Source organism: Pseudophryne corroboree, chromosome 9 (assembly GCF_028390025.1).
Source record: "Pseudophryne corroboree isolate aPseCor3 chromosome 9, aPseCor3.hap2, whole genome shotgun sequence".
Lineage (NCBI taxonomy): Eukaryota > Metazoa > Chordata > Amphibia > Anura > Myobatrachidae > Pseudophryne > Pseudophryne corroboree.
In genome coordinates this window covers 112239709-112264252 of record NC_086452.1, presented here as the reverse complement: position 1 = coordinate 112264252, position 24544 = coordinate 112239709, and the positions used below count along the sequence as shown (strand labels likewise).

The following is a 24544-nucleotide window of genomic DNA, read 5'->3' as shown; positions in this document are numbered from 1 at the left end:
AGTGCGGATTGTCTGCAATACTTGTACATAGTTATTGTTACAAAAATCGGGTTATTGTTGGGAGCCATCTTTTCAGAGGCTCCTCTGTTATCATACTGTTAACTGGGTTCAGATCACAAGTTATACGGTGTGATTGGTGTGGCTGGTATGAGTCTTACCCGGGATTCAAAATCCTTCCTTATTGTGTACGCTCGTCCGGGCACAGTATCCTAACTGAGGCTTGGAGGAGGGTCATAGGGGGAGGAGCCAGTGCACACCAGTTAGTCCTAAAGCTTTCTTTAGATGTGCCCAGTCTCCTGCGGAGCCGCTGTTCCCCATGGTCCTTACGGAGTCCCCAGCATCCACTACGGACTATGAGAAATAGAATTATCGGTAAGTAAATTCTTATTTTTTCTCCCTGTACTGTTTAGACTCTGGAGTCAGAGGAAGAGGACTTGAATGCAGGACTACATGGGAACAGAATGCTTGAGAATACAAATGTTCGTCGTCCGTTTTTTCAGAAAGAAAAGACACAAGCAGAATACAGGAACAGACCAGAGAGGCCTGACCGCAACAGGTTGGTTTGTTAGAGCTTTGTCAAATTGTCAGATCTTTGTTCACGAAAATACTTTGTATTTCCTGAAATTGTTGACATGTAAGGTTTATAAATGTCATGTGTTCTGGTGCCTTTACACAAGTGTTCATAAAGTGATGCACTTCCACTGCCTCTATTGGTACCTAGCTGGCAGCATTGGATCTATTATTACTAGCTTTAATTTGTTTGACATTGAATAGGTAGTGCATTATTTAGTGTTCACTATTTTTGGTTAGTTCGTGTATGCTCATAGCTTGTAAATGTAAAATGTCATATGATCATGACATGCAACCTCTTGGATTTAGCACATTTTAGGTGGAATCTATGGGTTACCACGTGGGAAAAATGACAAATAATGAATCGGCTCCAAAAGTGAAACCCGGTGCTTTCACCGCATGGTTAACCTCGCGCCTAATTGCATATACCCCTATGTGTTGGATTGTGGGAGGAAACTGGAGCACACAGAGAAATCCTATTAAGAACGCCACACACTCTGGCAAAAACTGCCCCTTAATTTAATGGGACGTTGCAACCTAGTTAAGATGGCTAGTTTCCCCAAATTGCTCTATGTCCTTCAGATGGTTCCAATCGTGCTCTCAAAATCTGATTTATCCTCCCTTAACTCATCTATTTCTAAATTTATCTGGGCCGATAAACTACCCAGAATTAGTTTTTTTCAAGTTATCCCAGACGATACAGAATGGGGGAATGAATCTGCCAGACATGGAGCAATATAATAGAGCGTGTCTTCTCCGCTTTGCCATGGACTGGGTTAGAGGCACGTCAGTCTTTACCGACTCGTTGATTCCCAGCTTTGTGCCCCCTTATCCCTCAGCTTTCTCCTCCACGCAAATAGATCCGAATTGTTGCCCCCTCATCTTGACAATTTACTTTTAACCTCTACCATTGCGGCTTGGCGACCTATCTAGAAAGTCCCTAAAGCTACAACACACCTACTCTTTTTATTTCTCCCTCTGGTTGGGAACCTGCAATTTCAGAGAGGTCAGGCCTTCTCTCCTTTCATTGATTGGCATACAGCAGGGATTAGGCAGGTTGGTGATCTTATTGATTCTAAGAAAAAAATACTCTCCTTTGCTGAAGTGCTAACCAAATATAACATTAATCCCCACCACACATTTCAATTCTTTCAAGCCTGACACGATGTACAATCTGTCCTCTCTCATCTTCATCCATCAGATTTTATTAACTCTCTAGATACGCTCCTGCGTTCTGGGACATATTCCATTTCGACCATTTATGCCCGCATACGCACAGAACATATACCCACTACTGATCTCGCTCAAGTTCAGACATGGTCCTCTCAAATTCCCTCAATGTCCCCTGAGGCCGTAATGGACAGTTTCTATGCCTCATTGAAACTCATCCCGGCTAGTCTGTATCAGGAAATGTCTTCTAAAATTCTACATAGAGCCTATATCTCTCCAAAGCCGAGTTCCTTGATGGGCTTATCTGACTCGGCTGATTGTAAAAAGTGCTTTGCACCTTTAGCTGATCTTATGCATTGCTTTTGGCATTGCCCCTCCGTTCAAGCTTTCTGGGCTGAGGTGAGGGACTATGGTATCTTCGAGTTGGGTTTGCACTTTCAATGCACTGCCTCTTGGGCTCTCTTCGGCCATATCCTTGATCAACCCGATATTCCCTCACAAGACACGAAAATAGTGATGATTCTATCAGCGGTGGGCAGGAAGGCCATACTCCAGCAGTGGATCTCTGATACTCCCCCCACATTACCACTGGTGACCTCCTGGTTACTCTGTCTATTCACAATGGACTGGCTGGAAACGTCTCTCAATAAGGAAATACTTACCCCTGCGTTGTTTCAATGTTGGGGACGATTTATCCACAGACTGCCCAATATAACAACTTGCCATTCAACAGAGTTTTTCTTGCACCACATGGTATGTCCAACAGCTTACAGCTGGCAATCCTCCAATTCCTCTCTCTCCTACTACCGCCTGATCCTTCTCCCCTCATTTCTTCTATCTCTTCTCCCTCCCTCTCCTCCTTATTGCTCTAATCTCTGAAGCCCGCCTTAGCCTTCCGTGTCTCCCTCTTCTATCTCTTTTATCTGTTCTATCTCTTTTCTATGGTTCTCCGTCTACTATGTAATTCCTTCAGCTCTGATGATGTCTCCATGGATGGGTCGGTGGTCCCCTAGTCTAGCTAGGTATTCTTAGATTTTTCTTTCTTTTTATATATTCGTTTGTTTTTGGTTTGTGTTCCCCGACGGGATGAACACATTAGTATGTTACATTGTTGTTGTTTTTTTTTTGTTATCTTTGTATACTGGATTTACGTTTGATATCATTGTAAGAAGAGTTTTCGCTTGACTTATGTGAATCTATTGGTTATACAGGTTGAGTATCCCTTATCCAAAATGCTTGGGACCAGAGGTATTTTGGATATCGGATTTTTCCGTATTTTGGAATAATTGCATACCATAATGAGATATCATGGCAATGGGACCTAAATTTAAGCACAGAATGCATTTTTGTTTTATATGCACCTTATACACACAGCCTGAAGGTCATTTTAGCCAATATTTTTTATAACTTTGTGCATTAAACAAAGTGTGTCTACATTCACACAATTCATTTATGTTTCATATACACCTTATATACACAGTCTGAAGGTCATTTAATACAATATTTCTCTTTCATCCATCTGGGGGACGCTGCGCCATTACTTGTGGGTTAGAGGTGTGTGGTTGTGGAGTTTGGCACAGAACTATTAAAACCTGACTCCTCCCCCCTCTAACCCCTCCCATCTCCTTCCTGCCTAGCCAGCACCTCAGTTTTAGTTTTGTGCCTGTGGAGTACAGACACAGTTTTTATTTCTCCTAATTTTTATTTATTTTTTCTTTATTTTTCTATACCTAGTCCCTGTTTACAGGTGACAGGTATAAATGGAACAAGGATGCTGTCAGAAAGGGCCACCATACCTTGGTCACTGGGGCCTTTTGATTCACAAAAAAACGACAGATCAAAGAGGTACTGGACAGCCACAATCTGTCACTGGCAGTATTGGGCTGTCCCTAACGGTTTTTATTATTTATTAATATTTATTTATTTTACTGATTTTAGTATTATTTTTACTTTACCTCTCCCTCTCCCCCCCCCCCCCCCCCCCCCCCCCGGCGCAAAGCCCGCCAGCGGGAGCTGTGCCGGAGACCTGTACCCATACAGCCGCAGTACTGTCTGAAGGGCTGTGGGGACGGACGGGGATCCCGGAGAAGCCGCCGCAACAGTCGCTATACTTAGCAACGCGCGGCGGCCCGAACTTCCGGTTGGTCGCGTAAGGAGAGCAGGGACGGCTTCCCGCTCTGTTCTGCCCGCGCGCGCGTCACTTTGCCTGACGCCATCTACAGTGACAGGGGGACGCTGTGCTCGCTACCTGAACAGAACAACTTGGGGTGGCGGCACGCGAGAGCCGCAGACTTTCGGCTGCAGCGCGCCTACTGAAGCTGACAGGCGCTTCCTTGTTCAAGAATGGACGGACTCCCGCCCTCCACTACCACGCGCGCACTCCCGTCCAGGTATGCAGGGCTCCGGCCGCCATCTTCTCCAGAGGCAGTACGGGGGACACCGTGCAGCGCTCACAACAAATGCTGATCACCTAACAGCAAGTATATTTTGGGACACAGTATAAATTCACTGTAGATTTACATTGTGTCATGCTATACTTTTAGGGGAGGTAATTTTTGCAATATAAAATATGCATTGAACACAGTATGATTCATAGTATATTTACAATATACAACAGTATATGTCAAAGTATTGGACTACTCTACTGAGTTTATTGTTCATTTGTAGTGCATTTGCTGTTTCAAAAAAAGAAAATAAATTAATTAATTAATTACTTATGAAATCTACAAAGGGTAAGACCGCCTCGGTGGTTTATTTTTTCCTGCTCACTATGGGGATCATAGCTAGCAAAGGGAAGCCCGGACGCAGGTACTCTGTGTTTCATGCTCTGGGGCATCTGTGGCGGACCAGCAGGAAAGTTCCGCGGATCAGTCTATGCCTCTATGGCTACAGTGGAAGCTCTATGGGCTCGAAATATGGGCTCAATCTCTAAACAAATTTGTTAACTCTGCCGGCAGTTCTTATGCTACAAAACGGCCGCAGCCGTTGCCCGCTATAACTTTTCCGGAGGAGTAGTTGGAAACATTCCCACTGGAGGATGGGGAAGTAGACCCAGAGTGGGATAGTAGGATGAGGAGTTTTTCTACTAGCTCAGGTGTTAGATTCTGATATAAGCCATCCGTCAGACTCTTAATATTCAGAGTTCGGAGGTGGCGGGTTCTTCCTCTGCCTTTTTCAAAACAAAAAAAAAAAAAAAAAAAAAAAAAGACAAGTTACTGTCTTTCCCCTGTATTCACACTTTGCGGATATTTGAAAGAGCCCTGACTTAAGTCGGATTCTCCTGTCCCAGCCCCAAAATAAATTTTAATTTATATAAGGGGGATACAAGATGTTGAGAAACCCAAAAGGTAGACGCTCCTATTCACATTTAACAAAAGCTACGGTTATTCTTTTTGTACATGGGCAGTACTGCTGGTGTAATGCTTGGCATTGCTGCCTTAGAGCACTGAGGTCGTGGGTTCAATTCCCACCATGGCTCAAACTGTGAGGTTTGTACGTTTTAGTTAAAAGATCCTACAGATAGGAAGATTGAAACAATGATTAAATCTATGTTATCTTTATCAGGAATTTTCTACTCCCAATTATAGCTAGCATTTGGGTCCTCTTGGCCGCGGATGACTGGCTGGCATAGGTTGTATCTTGAATGCAGTCCCACGATCCATCGGAAGTCATTCAATTAGAAGAATGAGACCTTGTTAGAGTCTACTGCGCTACCATCCTGTATTTCTGCCTTGACCGTGACAGCAAGACGGTCTCTTTGATTTCGGGTTTGGGAATGCCGTTTCTGACTCTGAACAGAACTTGACGGCGATACCCTTTGAAGGTGAGTTCTTTTTGGGTCGGAATTACAGAAGATTATTCAGAGACTACAGGGGGCAAGAGCCCTTTTCTTCCATTTGCTCCTCAGAGACCGAAGACCACGAGGTTTCGGTCCTTTCGTACACAGGACAGAGGTAGTTTCCATCCCTTTCGTTCTTTCTCCAGGTTCCCACGAAGAGAGGCATTCAGAGGTAGAGGAACACAGGCGGCTCTTAGACCAGCCAGTAGACCTGCCGACATACCTACTGCATGACGGTTAACGATCTCTGGAGGGATCAATGACGGTTCGGGCTCGGTTACGGCAGTTCAAGGAAGTGTGGCTCCTGTCAAAACCAGATCTGTGGGTGACGGAGGTCATATCCAGAGATTATATGTTACATCTCGAGGAACCAGTCCCATATCGTGTGTTCGTCACTCCTCTCCAAAAACGCTCCCTCCAGACGTTGAGCTCTTCTTTATGCAACAGCCACTCTCTTACTAAATGGAGTGATTCTTCTAGTTCCCTCTCAGCAGAGAGGTCGGGATTTTACTCGGGTCTTTTTCTTGTGGACAAACAGTTTCGGCCAAAAGGGTTTGAATCCATATCTCTCAACCCAAAAGTTCAGAATGGAATCCATCCATTCGATTATCGCTACATGAAACCAGGGGAATATTTGGCTTCAGTGGACGTAGAGGACGTCTACCTGCATGTTCCTATTTGGACAGGTCGTCAATCTTGTCTGAGATACGCAGTCGGTCCTTGCCATTTTCAGTTTCTCTTCCCTTTGGTCTATCCACGGCTCCTCAGGTATTCACAAAGGTCATGGGCCGTGTGGTGACAATTCTGCATTGCCAGGGTGTCAGCATTACTCCGTATTTAGATGATCTTTTCATCAGGACTGTCAGAGTTAATCCTTCACCAGAACTTGCGTCTCACGATAGAGACTCTATAGTCATTCAGATGGATAATAACTTTTCCACAGTCGTCTTTACTTCCTTCCCAGAAAATGATATTTCTGGGATTCTTATTCGACGCCACCAACCAGAAAGCGTTTCTTCCTCACGGACAGGACCTCATCTCGAATTACAGCTAATCCGCTTGTCTGTAAAGACTCGTCGATCGCTTCGCTGGTGGCTTCACAGCCCAATTTGACCAAAAAGGGTACCGTTCACGATTTGCTCTTGGGGGATGGTCACCACAGACGCAAGCCTCAGAGGTTGAGGGGCGGTGTTTCAGACTCCTCACTTTCAGACGTTCTGAAACAGTCGAGTCTTAGTTACAGATCAACATCTTGGAGTTGAGGGCAGTCCGGTAGGCACTCCTTCGGATTCAAACCATGGTAAAGGGTAATCCAGTCCGGGTTCAGCCCGACAACGCCACGACAGTTACTTAAATAAAGGAACTCGAAACTGGACCGCCAGGAAGGCGGTCGCTCAGATTCTCACTTAGGCGAAACATTGGGTTCAGATTATATCCGTGATTCACATTCCAGGAGTCGAGACCTGGGAAGCGGTTTTCTTAAGCCGTCACACGGTGCATAAGGGAGAGAGGGGGCTTCACCAGGAGGTGTTTCTGACTCTAGTAGCCCGGTGGGGGATGCCCGATGTAGATCTGACGGCGTCTTGTCTCAACAATAAACCTCCTCTCTACGGGTCGCGTACTCAGGACCCTTAAGCAATTCTAATCAATGCACTGACGGCGCTGTGGCACTTTCAACTGGGATATGTGTTTCCACCATTTCCACTGATTCCACGTCGGCTTCAACGCGTTCAGAGAGAAGGTCTTCCAATCATTCTGGTGGACCCAGATGGGCCACGATGACAGTGGTACACTCTTCTGCACAATAGGGTCGTCGAGGAACCATCCCGACCCCCTCTGCTCTAGATCTTATGATTCAAGGACCATGTCACCACACAGGTTGGGTCGGCTGACTTTGACGGCTTGGTTCTTGAATCCAATATTTTAAGGGGAAAAAGGTTTTTCTCGTCCTGTTGAGTAAACGATGATTCTGGCTAGATAACCGGTGGCTTCTGGAATTTACATTGCTTGGTGTGAAAAGCGTGGTTTAACACCGGATGTGTTTAGAGTTTCCTCGTCTGTTATCCTGCATTCAGGAGGATCTCAATGAGGATCTCAGACTTCTTCACTAATGGGGTCAAGTTTCTACTTGGTCGACTCTTCTTCATAGGAGACTGGCTATCATTCCAGAAGTTCAGACGTTCCTTCAGGGAGTTCTTCGGATTCAGCCACCTTTTTTTTGTTCCTCCCTGGGACTTTAACTTAGTCCTTACGGTTTTTTTTTTAGAAACCTCCATTTCAACCTTTGGAATCGGTACAATTGCGGTATATAACGTTCAATGTCTTCCGATTGACAATTTCCTCCAAAAGATGAGCATCTAAATTGGCAGCTCTTTCTTGCAGACCACCCTTGTTGGATTTTCATGATGATCGGGTGGTTCTGCGAACAAAACCTTCCTTCCTTCCGAAGGTTGTGTCAGCGTTTCATCAAAATCAGGACATTGTCCTTCCAGCGTTTACTCCTCCTCCTTCCGGGGAGGATTCCTATTGGCTCTCTTAGATGTGCTTAGGGCCTTACGGATTTATTTATCTCGTACGAATTCTATCCGTCGTACGAATGCATTGTTGGTTTTTAATGGCTGCGTCCAAATGAGATTGGCCGGATTCCAAGTACACAGTGACTCGTTGGGTAACTACGACCATCACAGAGTCTTCTAATGTTTCAGTTCCTGACTCGATTCAAGCTCCTTCGACTCCAGCTATTGGAGCTTCTTGAGATGTTCGCGGGGCTGCGTCTATTGAGCAGTCGTGTAGGGCGGCGACCTGGTCGTCTGTGCATACGTTTTAAAAAGGTTTTACCGTTCTCACACTTTCGGTTTGGAGACTGCCCCTGTTGGGCGTCAAAATTGGCGGACGGCTATGCCGTCTATGTCTCCCTCCTCTCATTTGCTTGCTTTGGGAAATCCCACAAGTAATGGCGCAGCGTCCCCCAGATGGATGAAAGAGAAATAGGGATTTTTGTTTACTTACCGTAAAATCTCTTTCTCTGATTCCATCTGGGGGACGCTGCGATCCCTCCCATATGTTGTCTGGTTTAACCAGTTAATTGTTTTCGGTCTATCTCCTTTGGCTTGGCTAAACGTTAACTGAGGTGCTGGCTAGGCAGGAAGGAGATGGGAGGGGTTAGAGGGGGGAGGAGTCAGGTTTTAATAGTTCTGTGCCAAACTCCACAACCACACACCTCTAACCCACAAGTAATGGCGCAGCGTCCCCCAGATGGAATCAGAGAAAGAGATTTTACGGTAAGTAAACAAAAATCCCTATTTTTAATAACTGTGTGTATTAAACAAAGTTTGTGTACATTGAGCCATCAGAAAACAAAAGTTTCACTATCTCAGTCTCGCTCAAAAAAGTCCGTATTTCGGAATATTCCGTATTTCGGATATTTGGATATGGGATACTCAACCTGTAATAATTATGATGTTTTATGTTAGAAAATGGAAAATATGAGGTTCTCCTTCATGCCCCACCACTCATAAGATTAGTTGCTATATGACTCAATCAGTTTTGTATAATGGCGGGATCACATGTTTTCTCCTGCTTATACTTATTGTACTTTGTGAACCTCAATAAAATATTTATTGAAAAAAAAAAAAACGCCACCCAGATGGGCCTCTGTTACCAGTTGAGACAGCAATGCTAACTACTGCTTCATTGTGCTTCTCTTCCATCATTGGCTTGTGCCACGTGTGAATAATGCCTCACTAAAATGTAACCATATACAAAATATTAAATATTTGTAGCGCTGTAACTGACTCTATTACTATATTTTAGAAAGGAAAAAATAGAACTTTAAAAAAACTGACATGTTTTTGTCGAACCATTAATAAGCTGTATGGTTTAAAATATATTTACTGAAGTAAATTAGATCATTATTGGCCACATTTCTTTACGTTAATTAGTTTGATTTATTCTTCATTAATATTCCCATTTCTCCATTTCATTACACTTATAAGTAAGCTATAAAACTTCCAAAAATATTCAATTAACTTGGGTAGACTACAAATAGCTATTTATCTTGCGTCCTAGAGGATGCTGGGGTCCACATTAGTACCATGGGTATAGACTGGTCCACCAGGAGTCATTGGCACTTTAAGAGTTTCAGAGTGTGGGCTGGTTCCTCCCTCTATGCCCTGCCTACCAGACTCCGTTTAGAAAATGTGCCCGGAGGAGCCAGTCACAGCTAGGGGAGCTCTACAGAGCTTTCTTAGTAAAAGTTAATTTAGAGTTTTTGATTTTACAGGGAGGCTGCTGGCAACAGCCTCCCTGCATCGAGGGACTGAGGGGGGTGGGAGCAGTGTTCACCCTGCGGGGTCTGAGCCACTGTTTCCGCTGACTGGACACTGAGCTCCAGAGGGAATAGATTGCTCCCCGCTGCAGGGGAACGCTCACCCCGGCAGCATGCTGCCACCCCCTTGCAGAGCTGAAGAGTGGCGAGTGAGTCATCGACTCCCTGGCAAGCAGGGAGCTGATATGAAGATGGCGGCTACAGGGTAGGGAGCGCAGTACTGACTGCGCTCTGGGGGCTCAGAGGTACATGGTGCGGCGCTGTGAGGGGCGCCCTGAGCCGCCGCTATACTGACCATAAAGACTGTCGGGGTCCCAGGATCTCAACCAGCAGCAAAATCCTCAGGCCATTATAATCTTCAAGGAGCGGGAAGACAGCGCTATTAAGGGGGCGGAGCTTCTCAGAGCGGACCCAGCAGCGTTTCAGCGCCATTTTCCTGCCTGCAGCAGAAGAGCAGTCCCTCCAGAGCAACTCCAGCTATCTGTACGGTACCAGGGGGTTGTAGAAGGAGGGGGTTTCGGCTGTATCTGGACTGTCAACTTTTAAGGGACATAGTGCTGGTTAAGGGTCTCCCTATACCTGAATAGCACGGTGTGTGGGTTGGCTCCAATCTCTCTCTCTGCCATTCTTGGGGGTGGGGGGAAACTCTGTCTACCCTTTACCCTGTATGTGTGTGGGGTCTGCAGGCAACCATGTCCAGAGACTGTCTCATATGCTGCAGAGGATATATCTTCTCAGAAAGATCCCATTCCATGTAATCAGGATTGCACTGTTGTAGCGCAGATCCCGGCTAGGGAACCGGAGTGGTTAGCCTCTCTTAGGGGGGCTATTTCTCAGATTTCTGAAAGGGTTGCAAGGGCTGAGCATGCAACTCAGGCATTACAGTCCTCTATGGCAGTATGGTCTGATTCTGCTCCCTCGGGGCCCCCTGCGGTACATTCTCACAAAAGTGCTCTTGCCCAAATTATGCAAGATGACACGGATACCGATTCTGACAGAGCAGATGGGGATGTGTCGAGGGGGACGGCATCACTTGTTAAGAGGGTGCAGTTGATGATTGAGGACATGCGGGATGTGTTAAATATTTCTGACACACCTCCTGAGCAGGTTGAGGAGGCTTTTTTGCACAGACAGTAAGAGAAAACCCCTCTCACCTTCCCTGCTTCTAAGGAATTAAATGCTATTTTTGAAAAGGCCTGGGAAAACCCGGAGAAAAAAATGCAGATCCCTAAAAGGGTTCTGGTTGCTTTCCCTTTCCCGGAGGACAATAGGAAAAAAATGGGAGTCCCCGCCTATAGTTGATGCCTTTGTTTCCAGGCTATCAAAACAGGTGGTCTTGCCTGTCCCGGGATCTACCGCGTTGAAAGACCCGGCAGATCGCAAGGTGGATGCTATGCTCAAATCCATATACACGGCTTCAGGGGCGATACTGCGGCCTACTATTGCCTGTGCATGGATTTCAAAAGCAATAGCAAAGCGGTCAATCACTCTGCAGGAGGACTTGACCATGATGGATAAAGGTGACATTGATTTGTTTTTACGTAACATACAGGATTCTGCAGGGTTTCTGGTGGAATCCATGAAGGATCTGGGTTCCATGGCTGCGGGGATCTCCTCCATGTCCATCTCGGCTCGCAGGGGACTCTGACTGCGCCAATGGTCTGCGGACGCGGAATCCAGGAAAAGTGTGGAGAGCCTACCTTTTTGTGGTACCGAAGCCGGATGGTTCGGTCAGGCTAATTCTGAACTTGAAATCATTGAACCCTTATCTCGGGGACTTCAAATTCAAAATGGAGTTTGAGAGCGGTTATCTCAGGACTGACGGAGGGGGGAGTTCCTGGTGTCCCTGGACATCGAGGATGCGTACCTCCACATTCCCTTTTGGTCGCCGCATCTGGCTTATCTCAGGTTTGCACTGTTAGACGATCACTATCCGTTTCAGGCACTGTCATTCGGTCTCTCCACGGCACCGAGGCTCTTCACCAAGGTGATGGCAGAGATGATGGTTCTCCTCCGCAAGCAGGGGGTGAACTTAATTCCATATCTGGACGACCTGCTGATCAAGGCATCGTCCAGGGAGACGTTAAGATCCATTGTTCTCTCGACGCATCTGCTCAGGAAGCATGGTTGGATTCTGAACATTCCAAAGTCTTATCTGGAGCAGACAAGGAGGCTATATATCCTGGGGATGATCCTCGACACGGAGGTGCAGAGGGCGTTTCTACCGGTGGAGAAAGCGTTGGTGATACAAAAAATGGTCTGGGATGTCTTGAACAGATACCCGGGCAGGCTTCATCAGTGCATCCGCCTTCTGGGGAAGATGGTTGTGTCCTACGAGGCTCTGCAGTACGGAAGGTTTCATGCTCTGTCCTTTCAACTGGATCTCTTGGACCAGTGGTTGGGATCTCGCATAAATATGCACCAGAGGATAAGTCTGTCGCCGAAAGCAAGGATTTCGCTCCTCTGGTGGCTGCAGATGTTTCACCTTCTGGAGGGCCTGGCGGAAGGTTCGGAGTTCAGGACTGGATCCTTCTAACCACAGATGCAAGTCTAAGGTTGGGAGCAGTCACTCTAGGGGAAACCTTCCAAGGAAGGTGGTCAAGTCAGGAATCCCTTCTTCCAATAAACATCCTGGAGCTAAGAGATCGGGCTGTTCAGGTACAGTCGGACAACGTGACCACAGTGGCCTACATAAACCGACAAGGCGGGATGAAGAGCAGGGCTGTAATGTCAGAGGTGACAAGAATCCTCCTCTGCGCAGAAAGGCATGCTGTAGCGATGTCTGCAGTCTTCATTCCGGGAGTGGACAACTGGGAAGCAGACTTCCTTAGCAGACACGATCTCCATCCAGCAGAGTGGGGCCTCCACCTGGAGGTGTTCGTGGAGGTAACTTCGTGCTCGCAAACCAGCACCAGCTCGCATTTATTACCATATTTGGCACTCGTAATTTAAGTGGTATGCTCATTGCCACTATGATCCTATGGTTTTTCAGATCTCTAGACTTCTGGCTTTTCTACAGGCAGGTATTGCATGAGTCTCCACCTTTCGTCTCTTAATGTTCAGGTCTCTGCTCAGTCCGTCTGGTTCCAGAAGAGATTTGCTCCCTTACCAGATGTACATACCTTCCTGCAGGGGGTACTCCGGGTACAACCTCCTTTTGTTCATCCTGTGGCTCCTTGGGATTTGTCCTTTGGTTCTTCAGGCCTTGCAATGGTCTCCCTTTAGAAACAATTGACCTCAGATGGTTTACCGTGAATAATCTGTCTCCTGGCCATTGCCTCAGCCCGAAGAGTCTCTGACTTGGGAGCACTCTCCTGCCACTCCCCCTTCTTGGTATTTCATGAAAATCTGTCAGTCCTTCTGACCAAACAGGGATACCTACCTAAAGTGGTGTCTAAATTCTATATCAACTTAGCAGTTGTGGTACTGGCCTTTCATGGACCTGGCCTTTCACAGGAGGAAGCCTTGTTGGGCATTGTGCATACTTTAAAGATTTATGTGGACACTACTAGTTTCATTAGGAAAACAAACTCCTTATTCATCCACTATGGATTCCACAAGCGGGGCTGGCCATTCAATAAGCAAACGTTGGCACGCATGACCGTTTCACAGGCTTACACGTAGGCCGATTTTCCTTCTCCAAGTACAGTCTCTGCTCATTCTACTCGCTCTGTGGGTCCTTTGTGGGCGGCCTGCTGTGGCGCATCTGCAACTTGGTCTTCTGCCCACATGTTTCTTAGGTTCTTCTGCCTTTGATTCAGTTGCCTCTCAGGATGCAACCTTTGGCTGCAATGTCCTCTTTTCAGCTTAGGCGCGTTCCCTCCCTATTACAACTGCTTTGGGTGATCCCAAGGTTATCCCTGAGGACAAAAAAAAAAACAGAACTCGGCGCTAGGGCTGATTGGAACTAAACTGAACTTTCTGCCAATGCTTATACAACAATTAATAACACACTAATCATAAAGCAGCTGTTAAAAAGGGAATACTCAACCCTTAAAACAACAAAAGGCAGACTGACATCCAACAGCGCTAATAAAGAAGTGTGTACATTTTAATAAGACAATTAAAACTGAATGTACAGCTACCAAATGAATACACACATATAGAGTGATATAAGTATAACAATTCCAACTGTTGGTTATAGTAACTGATTAGTAATCATGCACAGATAGATGGGAACTTCATGCAGTTATGATCAGCTGAAATGGTAACTTTTTCAGTGCACTGAAGTAGATAAATTCCTTGTCCAATTTTTAGGTTAGAACGAAGTTAGTTTAAAAATAAACTTAAACAGGAATTGCAGTCAAGGATATTTAGAGCAGTGAAACACATCAGTATTTGATATCACCTAATACTTTTAGCCCGGCTCCCAAAATGGGCAAGATTGAAATCTCCCGGCTCCTGGTGCCTTCAGCACATTAATGGTGCCATATCTGGAGGGTCCAAACTGGGGCTTGCAAAGGGTGAAATAACCGTGTGAAGAGTGCAGGTACCGGACACCGTAGATGACGCCAGGAGGAGACTATGGACCCCGAAGAAGAAAATAAGAGTTATGGTAAAACTTACCTTTAACTCTTCGAGGTCCATGGCATCCACAGGGCACCCACCCTGACACACCTAGCTTCAATGGGTTACTCTTTTCGGTCACCAGTTTCCTACCGGTGAGAGGGTTTCCTGTATGTACTGTACCTTTCTACCTTCTCTCCTCTCCAGCTCTGGGTTTGGGTTTTTTACCTAACTGAAGTGCCTAAGGCTGGGGGCAGCGTATGAGGGGAGACTGACATTGCCATTTAATTATTGTGCCTCAGGCAGCCATTATTTCGCTTGCACCCTCCTAAGGTGGCGAGCAGAAATGTGTAAAAGGTCCGACTTTTTGCACATTTTTCTGCAGCGTGCCCAGTAATTTAAATAGGCGTAGCCGCTTTACGCAGCCAAACCCGGTACATTTGGGCATTACATGCGCAAGAAGTAATGGGTGCCCAGTTACTTTCATCCGATCAGCAAAAATCACCCTATCATTTTAGACGGCAGATCGGGTGCAAAAGGTTGAGCAAAAATAATTCCCCCTTTAAATGTACAAAAACAGATTAAGTGAAAATGAGGATTTGTTTAAAAAAAACTACAAAATTTTTTTCTCGATCCTCCATAGAGGACATTCTTTACACTTGGGTATAGGTGGGGAGCTGGAGTCTAGGCACCAAACGGTTTAGTTTCTTCTCCCAGCAGCCCTGTCTTTCTCCCCTATACCCTCCCCTGGCCTCAAGGTCCAGTTTTCGTTTGACTACTAGGAGTGGGCACTGTTTTACAGAGGTTGCTACTAAGCAGCCTCATTATGATTTCCTTTTTTATTTACTTTAGCAGGTGGTAGTAAGTCAGCGTCCTATAGGATGCCCTCACTACCGCTCTGACAATAACTAGCTCCGGCTGCAACAGCTCGGGCGACTTTCAGTGACCTCGACTGGGCTCCAGCAGGGGTGCCGCAGCAGGACACTTCAGAGACGGGTAAGTTGGTTCCCTGCTTGCTAGGAGCTACACACTGGGTGAATCAGATGTGGATGGTGTTGCTGCGTTTGTAGCAAAATACCGATTATCAGTACTGCACATGTGCATTAACGAGTCCTGCGATGACTGACGCAGCACAGCATCAAACTGTCAGTGATTGGCAGTCGGATGCAATTTGGGGGCTGCGACTGCCTGTTTCTCAAAGCAGAGGTGTATAGTTGCCGCCCTTTAAGGGGGAGGGAGAGAGACCAGGGTCTCTGACGGAGGTTTCTGTCCTCTTTGTAGCAGATGTGGCAGCTGGGTTACGTGATCCCATGGGTCACACAGTCGACCAATGGTGCTGGAAAAGATTTGATACGGTGTCCTAGGACACGGGATCAGTGATGCAGCAGGAGTGACGCCTCCTGTTGCATTACCATATTAGTGCTATTGCTGCTGCGTCTATGTAAGCAGCAGCGATAGCAACTCTGCCCATATAAGAATGAGGGCCACATTGCGGCTGTCACCGCTGTTGAGAGAAAGCACCGTCAGTGCTTGCAGTGGGTACCCAGGTTTTCCCCACTGAACCCCCACTAGACCACCAGGTCATCTACTAGGCAACGGTGCACCTTCTGTAAGTGGTGACCATTGCCCTGGGGTCCATGCCAGAATGGAGAGGTGGGCTTTCCCTGTTAGTCCCTCCCTCACCTTGTCATGTTCCTTCCAGGAGGCAGCCCACTTACATACTCCTCCTCTCCTCCCTCAATGAGAAGCTGTACAGCCATCTTAACCACATTGCCTGTCCCAGTAACTCAGTTGGTCAGGTTATACTTGCAGCTCCTTCCTCCCCTGTTGGGATCACTATCTGACCATTTAATTTGCATTGAATGTTCTGTGTGCATATAGTGTTAAGTGTATAGGAGTACTTTGGTTTTTTTTCTCAACACTGTTTTTCTAAAGTACTGTTTAACCTGTATTCTGCCTCTTAAGTTTTTTTTCTCTTCTCCTTCTTTCCATAGGGGACACCAGCTTTACGCTTGGTATAGGCTGGGTAGGATTCTGGGCACCTAACAGTTAACTTTTTTTTCCAGCAGTGCAGGCTTCTTCACTATACCCCGTCCCTAGTCACTGGCAGACCGTTTTAGTTTGGTGCCTGCAGTAGTGACCACTGTTTTAGGGTACTGCTTTTAAGCAGCCTCCTTCTGTTATTTCTTTCTTAAACTTTTTTATTTCTTTTTACAGAGTGGACAGCGATAGGCGTCCTACAGCAATCAGAAGAGATTTATCGGTAAGTACTAGAATCCTGTTTTTCAAGATTTTTGTGCATTAAACAAAGTTTGTATACATTAACCCATCAGAAAGCAATGATTGACCTAATTCCGAGTTGTACGATACAGCATGCCGATGTTTTAGCAATTGAGCGATTATCTGCAGACTACGCATGCTCTGTGATCGCACATGCGCAAGGGCACTTATACAAATGCGTATGCAATGAGGAATCGGTAGCAAAGTGATTGACAGGAAGCAACCTTTTAGGGGTTGTAACATGGTGTTAGTGGGGAGTGTTTGTAAAAATGCAGCCGTGTCTGACGTCAGCTGTGAGCTCCTGTGTGCAAAAAAAAACATGGCGCATGCGTGACTACTGCTGCGTCTTGTCTGAGCAGCCATAGACTTGAGCAGTAGATGTTTAGCGTTCTTGCGTATATTCTGCATATACGTAAGCAAATTGTGAATGAGTTGCGTTCACTCCGGTGGGAGTCTGTTTTCACTAGTGGGTGGCAGCTTCACTTGCTGATATTAGCACTTGCGTAGCGTAGAAAATCACAATTTCAATTGCAATAGTGTGCAACTCTGAATTAGGCCCGATGTCACTAGAAATTTTTACTCATACAAATGTTTGTCATCAATTTTTTCAGAATGAAAATACACAAGCCGAATACAGGAACAGGCAAGAGAGGCCTGACCGCAACAGGTTGGTTTGTTAGAGCTTTGTCAAATTGTTAGAACTTTGTTCACTAAAATACTAGTATTTTGTGTTGTGGTGCCTTTACGTAAGTGTTCATAAAGTGATGCACTTCCACTGCCTTTATTGGTAACTAGCTGGCAGCATTGGGTCTATTACTAGCTTTTAACCGATTTGTTTGACATTGAATAGGTTGTGTATTATTTAGTGTTCACTATTTTTGGTAAGTGAATTTAAAATATCTTTACTGTATGATCATGACTTGCATCCTCTTGGATTTAGCACATGGCAAAACCCATAGATTGCACATTTCTTTTTCATCCACTAGGGGTCACTGGAGTACTCTTGGGGATATGGACGGCTTAGCAGAAACAAAGGCACTGAATATTTAAATTTAGAACTCTCCACCCCTCCATATCCCCGAGTACCTCAGTGTAGTACCTCAGTGTTTTTTCTGTGCTCACAGCACTAACAAGGCTTGTGTGGAGTTCCCACACTTTGTGGAAGATTTTATTAATTTTTAATTTTACTTTTTTCACTTAGCACATCCCTTCCCAGTTTCTCGAAAAACATGGGTCCGGGATAGTGCCGCTGCACGGACAGCACATGGCGTGTCGGTCCTCACAAAGAGCACCCTCACAGCCACAGGCAGCCCACTGTCTCCTGCAACAGCTGGACGGAGCTTACAGATAGAAGCCCCGTCGCAGCCATGACCTGAAGAGCTGGACGGAGCTTACAAATAGAAGCCCCGTCGCAGCCATGACCGGAAGAGCTCGGAGCTTACAGTTAGAAGCCCGTCGCAGGCCTCCCTACAACAAGGTATGCTGGGGAAACGGGGCAGTCAGCGCAGGCTGCCGCCCCGCTGTGTGGGGTCAGTGTTGTAATGCCGCCGCTCATACAGCCGCCCGCCCCAGCCGCTCCGTCCAGCCGCCCCAGCACCGTCCGGCCGCCCCAGACGCTCCGTCAGTGCTGTATTGGTGCCAGCGCTGAGAGGGGGAGAACCGCCGCAGCTCGGCTAGCGACGCCGGAAGCCGCTACGCGCCGCTCCGGCCAGCCGACCTCCGCTGCTCGGCAAGTAGTGTCCCTCGCCTCCCTGCAAAGACTTCCCGGCGCTCCCCGCTGAGACACAGCGCTACAGGGAGTACAGGGGGAAGGGGGGGGGGGGGGATCTGGCTGATTACAGCGCGGCTACAAGGGAATGTAAAGGGCTGCCATACCTATATAAACAGCAGGCAGAGTTAATGTATAATAGGCTATTGAGCCTATATTAATACTGGAGGCATGTATTGTAAACTGCCTGTGATTTTCACTGTGTAATAGACTATTGAGCCTATATTAACACTAGAGCATGTATTGTGGCCTGCCTGTGATTATCACCGTATAATAGGCTATTGAGCCTATATTAACACTGTAGCAATTGTAACCTGTCCTGTGATATCAGTGTAAGCATGGCATGGGGGCCATTTTAACCATGCTTCCTGCTTCTTCCAGTTTGTATTTCCAGAACATTCCTGCCCTACATCTCTACTCCACCGGAGGCGCAGGGGTGTTAGTGGGAATTTTGGTTCAGGTTTCACATAGGCTGGCCATGTGAACTGCATTTCGGCCATAAATAGATAGATATATATTACACACCTTAAGTAATAATTTTACTGAGTCGTGCAAGTGTTTGTCCTTTGGCTATTGTGTTGTCTGTCTGCATAAGGAGTAAGGCTCCAGCACAGACTAAAAATACTTTTAAACAATGTCTGGACATAAATCTACCACATGTTCAGTATGTTTTGTAGGTTTCCACTCCGGAAGCCGGTTCATTCCCAGATCCTATGTTAAGCATTGGCAATTCAAATTGACTCCGCTCGACAGGAGTGGTAAGATCGGAGTCTCGGAAGTGACTCCGCCAGCTTGAACGGAGGAGTCTCAGCCTTTCCAAAGGTCCAACTTCACTTTGGATACCAGGGGGTTAATTTAACTGGTCTTATAATTTAAAAATTTTCTTCTATGTTGCAGTCTGACAATTCTATGTCAAACCTCACAGCGCTAAATACGAGTGAGGAGGGCACATTAGACAGTCAGATAGTGCGGGTTTTGACAACCATACATTGCTAATGACCAGTGAGTCAGTCTCTGAAATTTACAGAGACTAAGGAGCCTCTAACATCTAATCCGTCGTATTTACTAAACGACAGATCTTCAATGGGTTTCTTATTTAGGATATCTTACTAAGATTTAAGGCTATTTACCCGTTTCCACACAGTGACATCTAAATTGGAGAATCCGCCATTGGTGAATTCGTCTGTGTCAAACCTTATAAAGACCCAAGATACATTTGGGTCACTAGGGCGCTCTGTGTATGGAAACAATGAGGATCACGTTATACTTATCGTTAATAAGAAGCTACTGAGTATCTCTGTACAGCGTCTGCTGCCGCCTGTTACCTCGCTTCTCGTTTTTCATCGTCGCTAGTTTCAGCACGACAAGGCCAGAAGTTGTTTGGTCCTAAATTTGACAAATGCATATTTCAGGGAAAAGTCTAGCCATTGCCTCCTCCGGTATCAAGACGGAAATACTCTGGTCCGGCGTTTAAAGCCTTTAGACTTCAGTCTTTTCAAGGCTGTTGTACAAAAACAGTCACGCCTTGTAACGCCAGGGCGCTAAAGTCACAACAAGCCAGTGGCTTGACGGGCTCTCAGCCCATCTCGAATTTTCAATTGTGGTAGCGCCTTTACACGTTACATTTGCCGGGTTTCCAGCCATCCACTCATGGATGTATCCGCTATTTAGGGTTAAAAGACAGGACTGCCTCTGTCGGACGAAATAAGGCGTTTTGGCAGGTTGCCATTCAGTCTCTGCTGGTTTCAGCAGTTTTTAATTCCAGGCCTGGTACACCAACAAAGTCAGGGTTATTATTCCCGTCTGTTTGTGGTACCGAAGCCGGAGGGCTCCGTCGCAGTCTCAATCAGCAAGTCACTTACTACAGATTGAAAATGGATTTTCTGCGGTTAGTATTTGCATATTTGGAGCCACAAGATTGCATGATTGCGCTTGATCTCCAGGATGCGTACTTACACATTCCGGTTTGGTCACCTCATCGCAGGTTCTTGCGTTTTGCAATACGCCACAACCATTAACCGTTTCAGGTTCTACCGTTTGGCCTCTTGTCAGCGCCTCGGGTATTCACCAAAGTGATGTTTGTGATGATGGCTCATCTCAGATCTCTGGCAGTGACCATCGTTCCATACTTAGACGATCTGCTCATAAGAGCTCTGTCTCAACAGATGCTCCTCCGACTTGCGCTGCTAACGTACACCACGGTTGCAGTGTCAAGTTCAAAAACAATCGCATCTAATTCCGTCTCAACGACTTAAATTCCTAGGTATGTTTCCAGATACGGTAAATCAAAGAATTTACCTACTACACCAGAAAGAACAGATTATACGCCATCTGGTACAATTAGTGCTCAAGCCACGCACACTATCGGTACATTTGTGTATTCGCCTATTAGGAACAATGATGGGCTTTCGAAGCGCTTCAGTTCGGAGGTTTTCACTCGCGTCCATTTCAACAGCAGTAGTTGCCCTCACATAGGCAGATTTCCCACAGGGAAGCGAGGGTGTCTCTACTCTGGGCGAGAGTCTCAGAGGTTGGGGAGTTGTAGTTTAAAATGGTCAGCGACAGGGTTTCTAAACGGATCACGACAGATTGCTGTCTATAAATGTCCTGGAACTCCGTGCAATTTACATTGCACTACATGCTTCGCTCTCAGACTGTCCAAGTGCAGTCAGACAACGCAACGGCAGTCGCATACACAACAACCAGGGAGGAACGAGAAGCCTCATGGCAATGCGGGAAGTAGCTCGAATTCTCAATTGCCCAGAATACCACAAGGTGATATTGTCGACTGGGTTCATTCCGGGAGTGGACAACTGCTAGACAGATGATCTCAGCCGTCGGGATTTTCATCCAGGAGACTGGGCATTAAATCCAGAGGTGTTTCACATGTTGGTCCACAGGTGGGGTTACCCTCAGGTGGACATGATGCCATCTCGCCACAATTACAAACGCCCAGTATGTGTCCAGAACGACAGATCCCAAGGGCAGTGGCGGTGGATGCTCTCAAAATCGCGTGGCCGTACAGCCTCGTGTATCTGTTTCCACCGTTTTCCGCTGCTCTCTCCGTTGCTAAAACGGATCATAAGAGAGTCCGTCAGTCATACTAGTGATATCTCATGGGTCTCGGAGAGTTTGGTTCTCGAATCTCCGAGGACTACTCGCAGACTATCCTTGGCCGCTCATACTACGTCCAACCCGTTACAACAGGGGCCGTTCTTTTACCCCTATTTAGCGCGGCTGCGGTTGACAGGGTGGTTGTTGAGACCGCCCTCTTAAGAAGAGAGGGCATTACAGTATCTGTTATACCAACCATGTTACGAGCTAGGAAGCCGGTTACGGCAGCTCATTATTACAGAATTTGGCGTGCCTATATAGGTTGGTGTGAAGCTCGGAAGTTTCCGACATCATCTTTCAAGTTACCCGTATTCTGTTATTTTTACAGACTGGGTTGGATGGAGGACTGCGTTTATCTACACTGAAGGTGCAGGTATCTGTGTTGTCAATTTATTTTCAAAGACGATTGGCTCTATTGCCGTCGGTACACACCTTTCTGCAGGGTGTCCTCAGAGTACAGCCTCCATTTATCCCACCTACAGCGCCATGGGACTTGAATCTGGGTTCAGATGTCTTACAGTCTTCATATTTTGAACCCTTACAGCAAGTGGATATTAAGTTTCTCACTTGGAAAACGTTTTTCAAATTTGGGTGCCTTGTCATGCAAGTATTTGGTGTTTCCTGATGACAGAGCAGAACTTCGGACGAATCCCGATTTCTTACCAAAGCTCGTGTCATTTTTTTCACATCAATCAACCAATAGTGGTTCCTGTGTTGACAGCACATTCTAGAATTCTGAATGTTCCGAAAGTCTACGGTTCGTAATGCGGATACGTTGTTTGTTCTCTATGATGCTGCCAAGTGGGGTGGGTCAGCTTCTCAGCAGACCTTATCCAGATGGATAAAACTGACTATACGTCAGGCTTATCTTAAGGCTAGGTTACAGTCTCCTACATCAGTAATAGCTCATCCCACAGGTTCTGTGGGAACGTCATGGCCAGCTGGTCGTGGAGCTTCTACGACGCAGCTTGACCGTGCGGCTACATGGTCTTCAGTGCATACGTTTGTGCGCTTTTACAAGTTTGATACGTTTGCGGCATCAGCATCTAGCTTTGGCCGCCTAGTGTTACAGGTGTCAAACAGCTCTCCCGCCCACGGGGGAAGCTTTGGTACGTCCCAAGAGTACTCCAGTGACCCCTAGTGGATGAAAAAGAAAATAGGATTTCTTTATCATCCACTAGGGGTCACTGGAGTACTCTTGGGATATGGACGGGCGTAGCCGAACAAAGGCACTGAATATTCAAATTTAGGACTCTCCCCCCCCCTCCATATCCCCAAGTACCTCAGTGTACTTTGCCAGTGTTTTTTCGGTGCTCACAGATGAACATCGGCTTGTGGCAATGGCCACTTTTCAGATTTTTATTTTTATTTTTAATTTTTACACTTCCCGTCTCAGTTTATGGAAAAACATGGGTCCGGGATGGTGCCGCTGCAAGGCAGCGGATGGCGTGTCGGTCCTCACAAAGAGCACCCTCACAGCCACAGGCGCTATAGGCAAGCGCATGGCGTGTCGGTCCTCACAAAGAGCACCCTCACAGCCACAGGCAGCCACTGTCTCCTGCAAACTGAACGGAGCTTACAGAAAGAAGCTCCGTCACAGCCAGGATAAGACAAAGAGCTGGAAGGATCTACAGCTGCAAGGAGCTTACAGAAGCTCCGTCACAGCCAAGATGAGGCTGAAACGGAGCTTGCAGAGAGAAGAGAAGGCGGCACAAGGTATGAGTGTCAGGGCGGTCAGCTCACGCTGCCGCCCTGCTGTGTGTGAGTGTTATACTGTAGAAATGCCATAGCCGCTGAGCATGTGAGTGTTATACTGTAGAAAGAGCACGCCGCTGAAGGTCTTGCTGAACGATGCGCAGAGCGGCCGCACGTCACTCAGACGTTGGCCGCTCTCACTGCGCTGATGGCCCGGTACGAGAATCTCCGTGCGCTGTACTAAGCAGAGCGGCCGCACGTCACTCAGACGCCGGCCGCTCTCACTGCTCGGAGGGCACGGCACCGCTACACGCCACCGACATTCTCCTGGGCTGAACTAAGCAGAGCGGCCGCACGTCACTCAGACGCCGGCCGCTCTCACTGCTCTGATGCGGCACCGTTACACACCGCCGACATTCTCCGGGCGCTCAACTAAGCAGAGCGGCCGCACGTCACTCAGACGCCGGCCGCTCTCACTGCTCTGATGGCCCGGCACCGCTACACGCCGCCGAGACGCTCCTCTACTAAAGAGAGCGGCCGCACGTCACTAAAGGACGCAGGCCACTCTTCCAGAGAGACACCGCAGACACAGGGAGACTGTGTACTGCTGTAGGAAGCAGCTGCCGGACGGCTCCCCGGCGCTAGATTCAGGCTCTCCTGCTCTCCCTGCTCCCGATCTCCGTACGCTGCAGGTAAGGGATGCAGGGGGGGGGGGGGGGGAATAATACCCATAGCAGCAGCAAAGGCTGCAGGGGTTCAAAATACACAAGCAGCGCAGCACGTTAAACTGTGATTATATGTGTAAACACTTTGTATATATATATAATATATATATGAGGCTTTGGCTGGCAATAGGTTATCAGTGGCATAACCTATTGCACGTTTAACCATGTTTTCTGTTATTTTTGGTTACAGTTGCAAGATAAATACACTGCAGGCAGTGCTCATATTATTTGAATAAATGCATATATTTTACTGTATCCTACACCTGGGCAAAGTAACTGTATAATAGGCTATTAAGCCTATATTAAAACTGCAGCAGGTAACCTGTACTGTGATTTTCTGGGAAAGCATGGCATGACGGCCATTTTAATCATTGCTGGTTTTCCAGTTATAATTCCAGACCATACACCTCTACTCCACAAGGAGGCGCAGGGGTGTTAGTGGGAATTTTTTAGTTCAAGATAATTCTAGAACATTCCTGCCCTACATCTTTAAGCCACCAGAAGGCGCAGGGGTGTTAGTAGGAATTTGGTTCGGGTTTCATGCCCATGTG

The 24544-nt window shown here is 46.8% G+C and overlaps 2 protein-coding genes across 2 annotated transcripts in view; both read left to right on the top strand.

The window, feature by feature from the left end:
* The window catches only part of LOC134957687 (ATP-dependent RNA helicase A protein-like), a 699701-nt gene that overhangs the window by 451024 nt on the left and 224133 nt on the right, over window positions 1-24544 (top strand). The window lies entirely within an intron of this gene.
* The window catches only part of LOC134957689 (ATP-dependent RNA helicase A protein-like), a 141581-nt gene that overhangs the window by 91836 nt on the left and 25201 nt on the right, over window positions 1-24544 (top strand). Inside the window, exons 9-11 of the mRNA XM_063939768.1 lie at window positions 411-556; window positions 16629-16674; window positions 17303-17358. Of these exons, the coding sequence (XP_063795838.1) occupies window positions 411-556; window positions 16629-16674; window positions 17303-17358 (248 nt within the window). The remainder of the gene's footprint in view (window positions 1-410; window positions 557-16628; window positions 16675-17302; window positions 17359-24544) is intronic.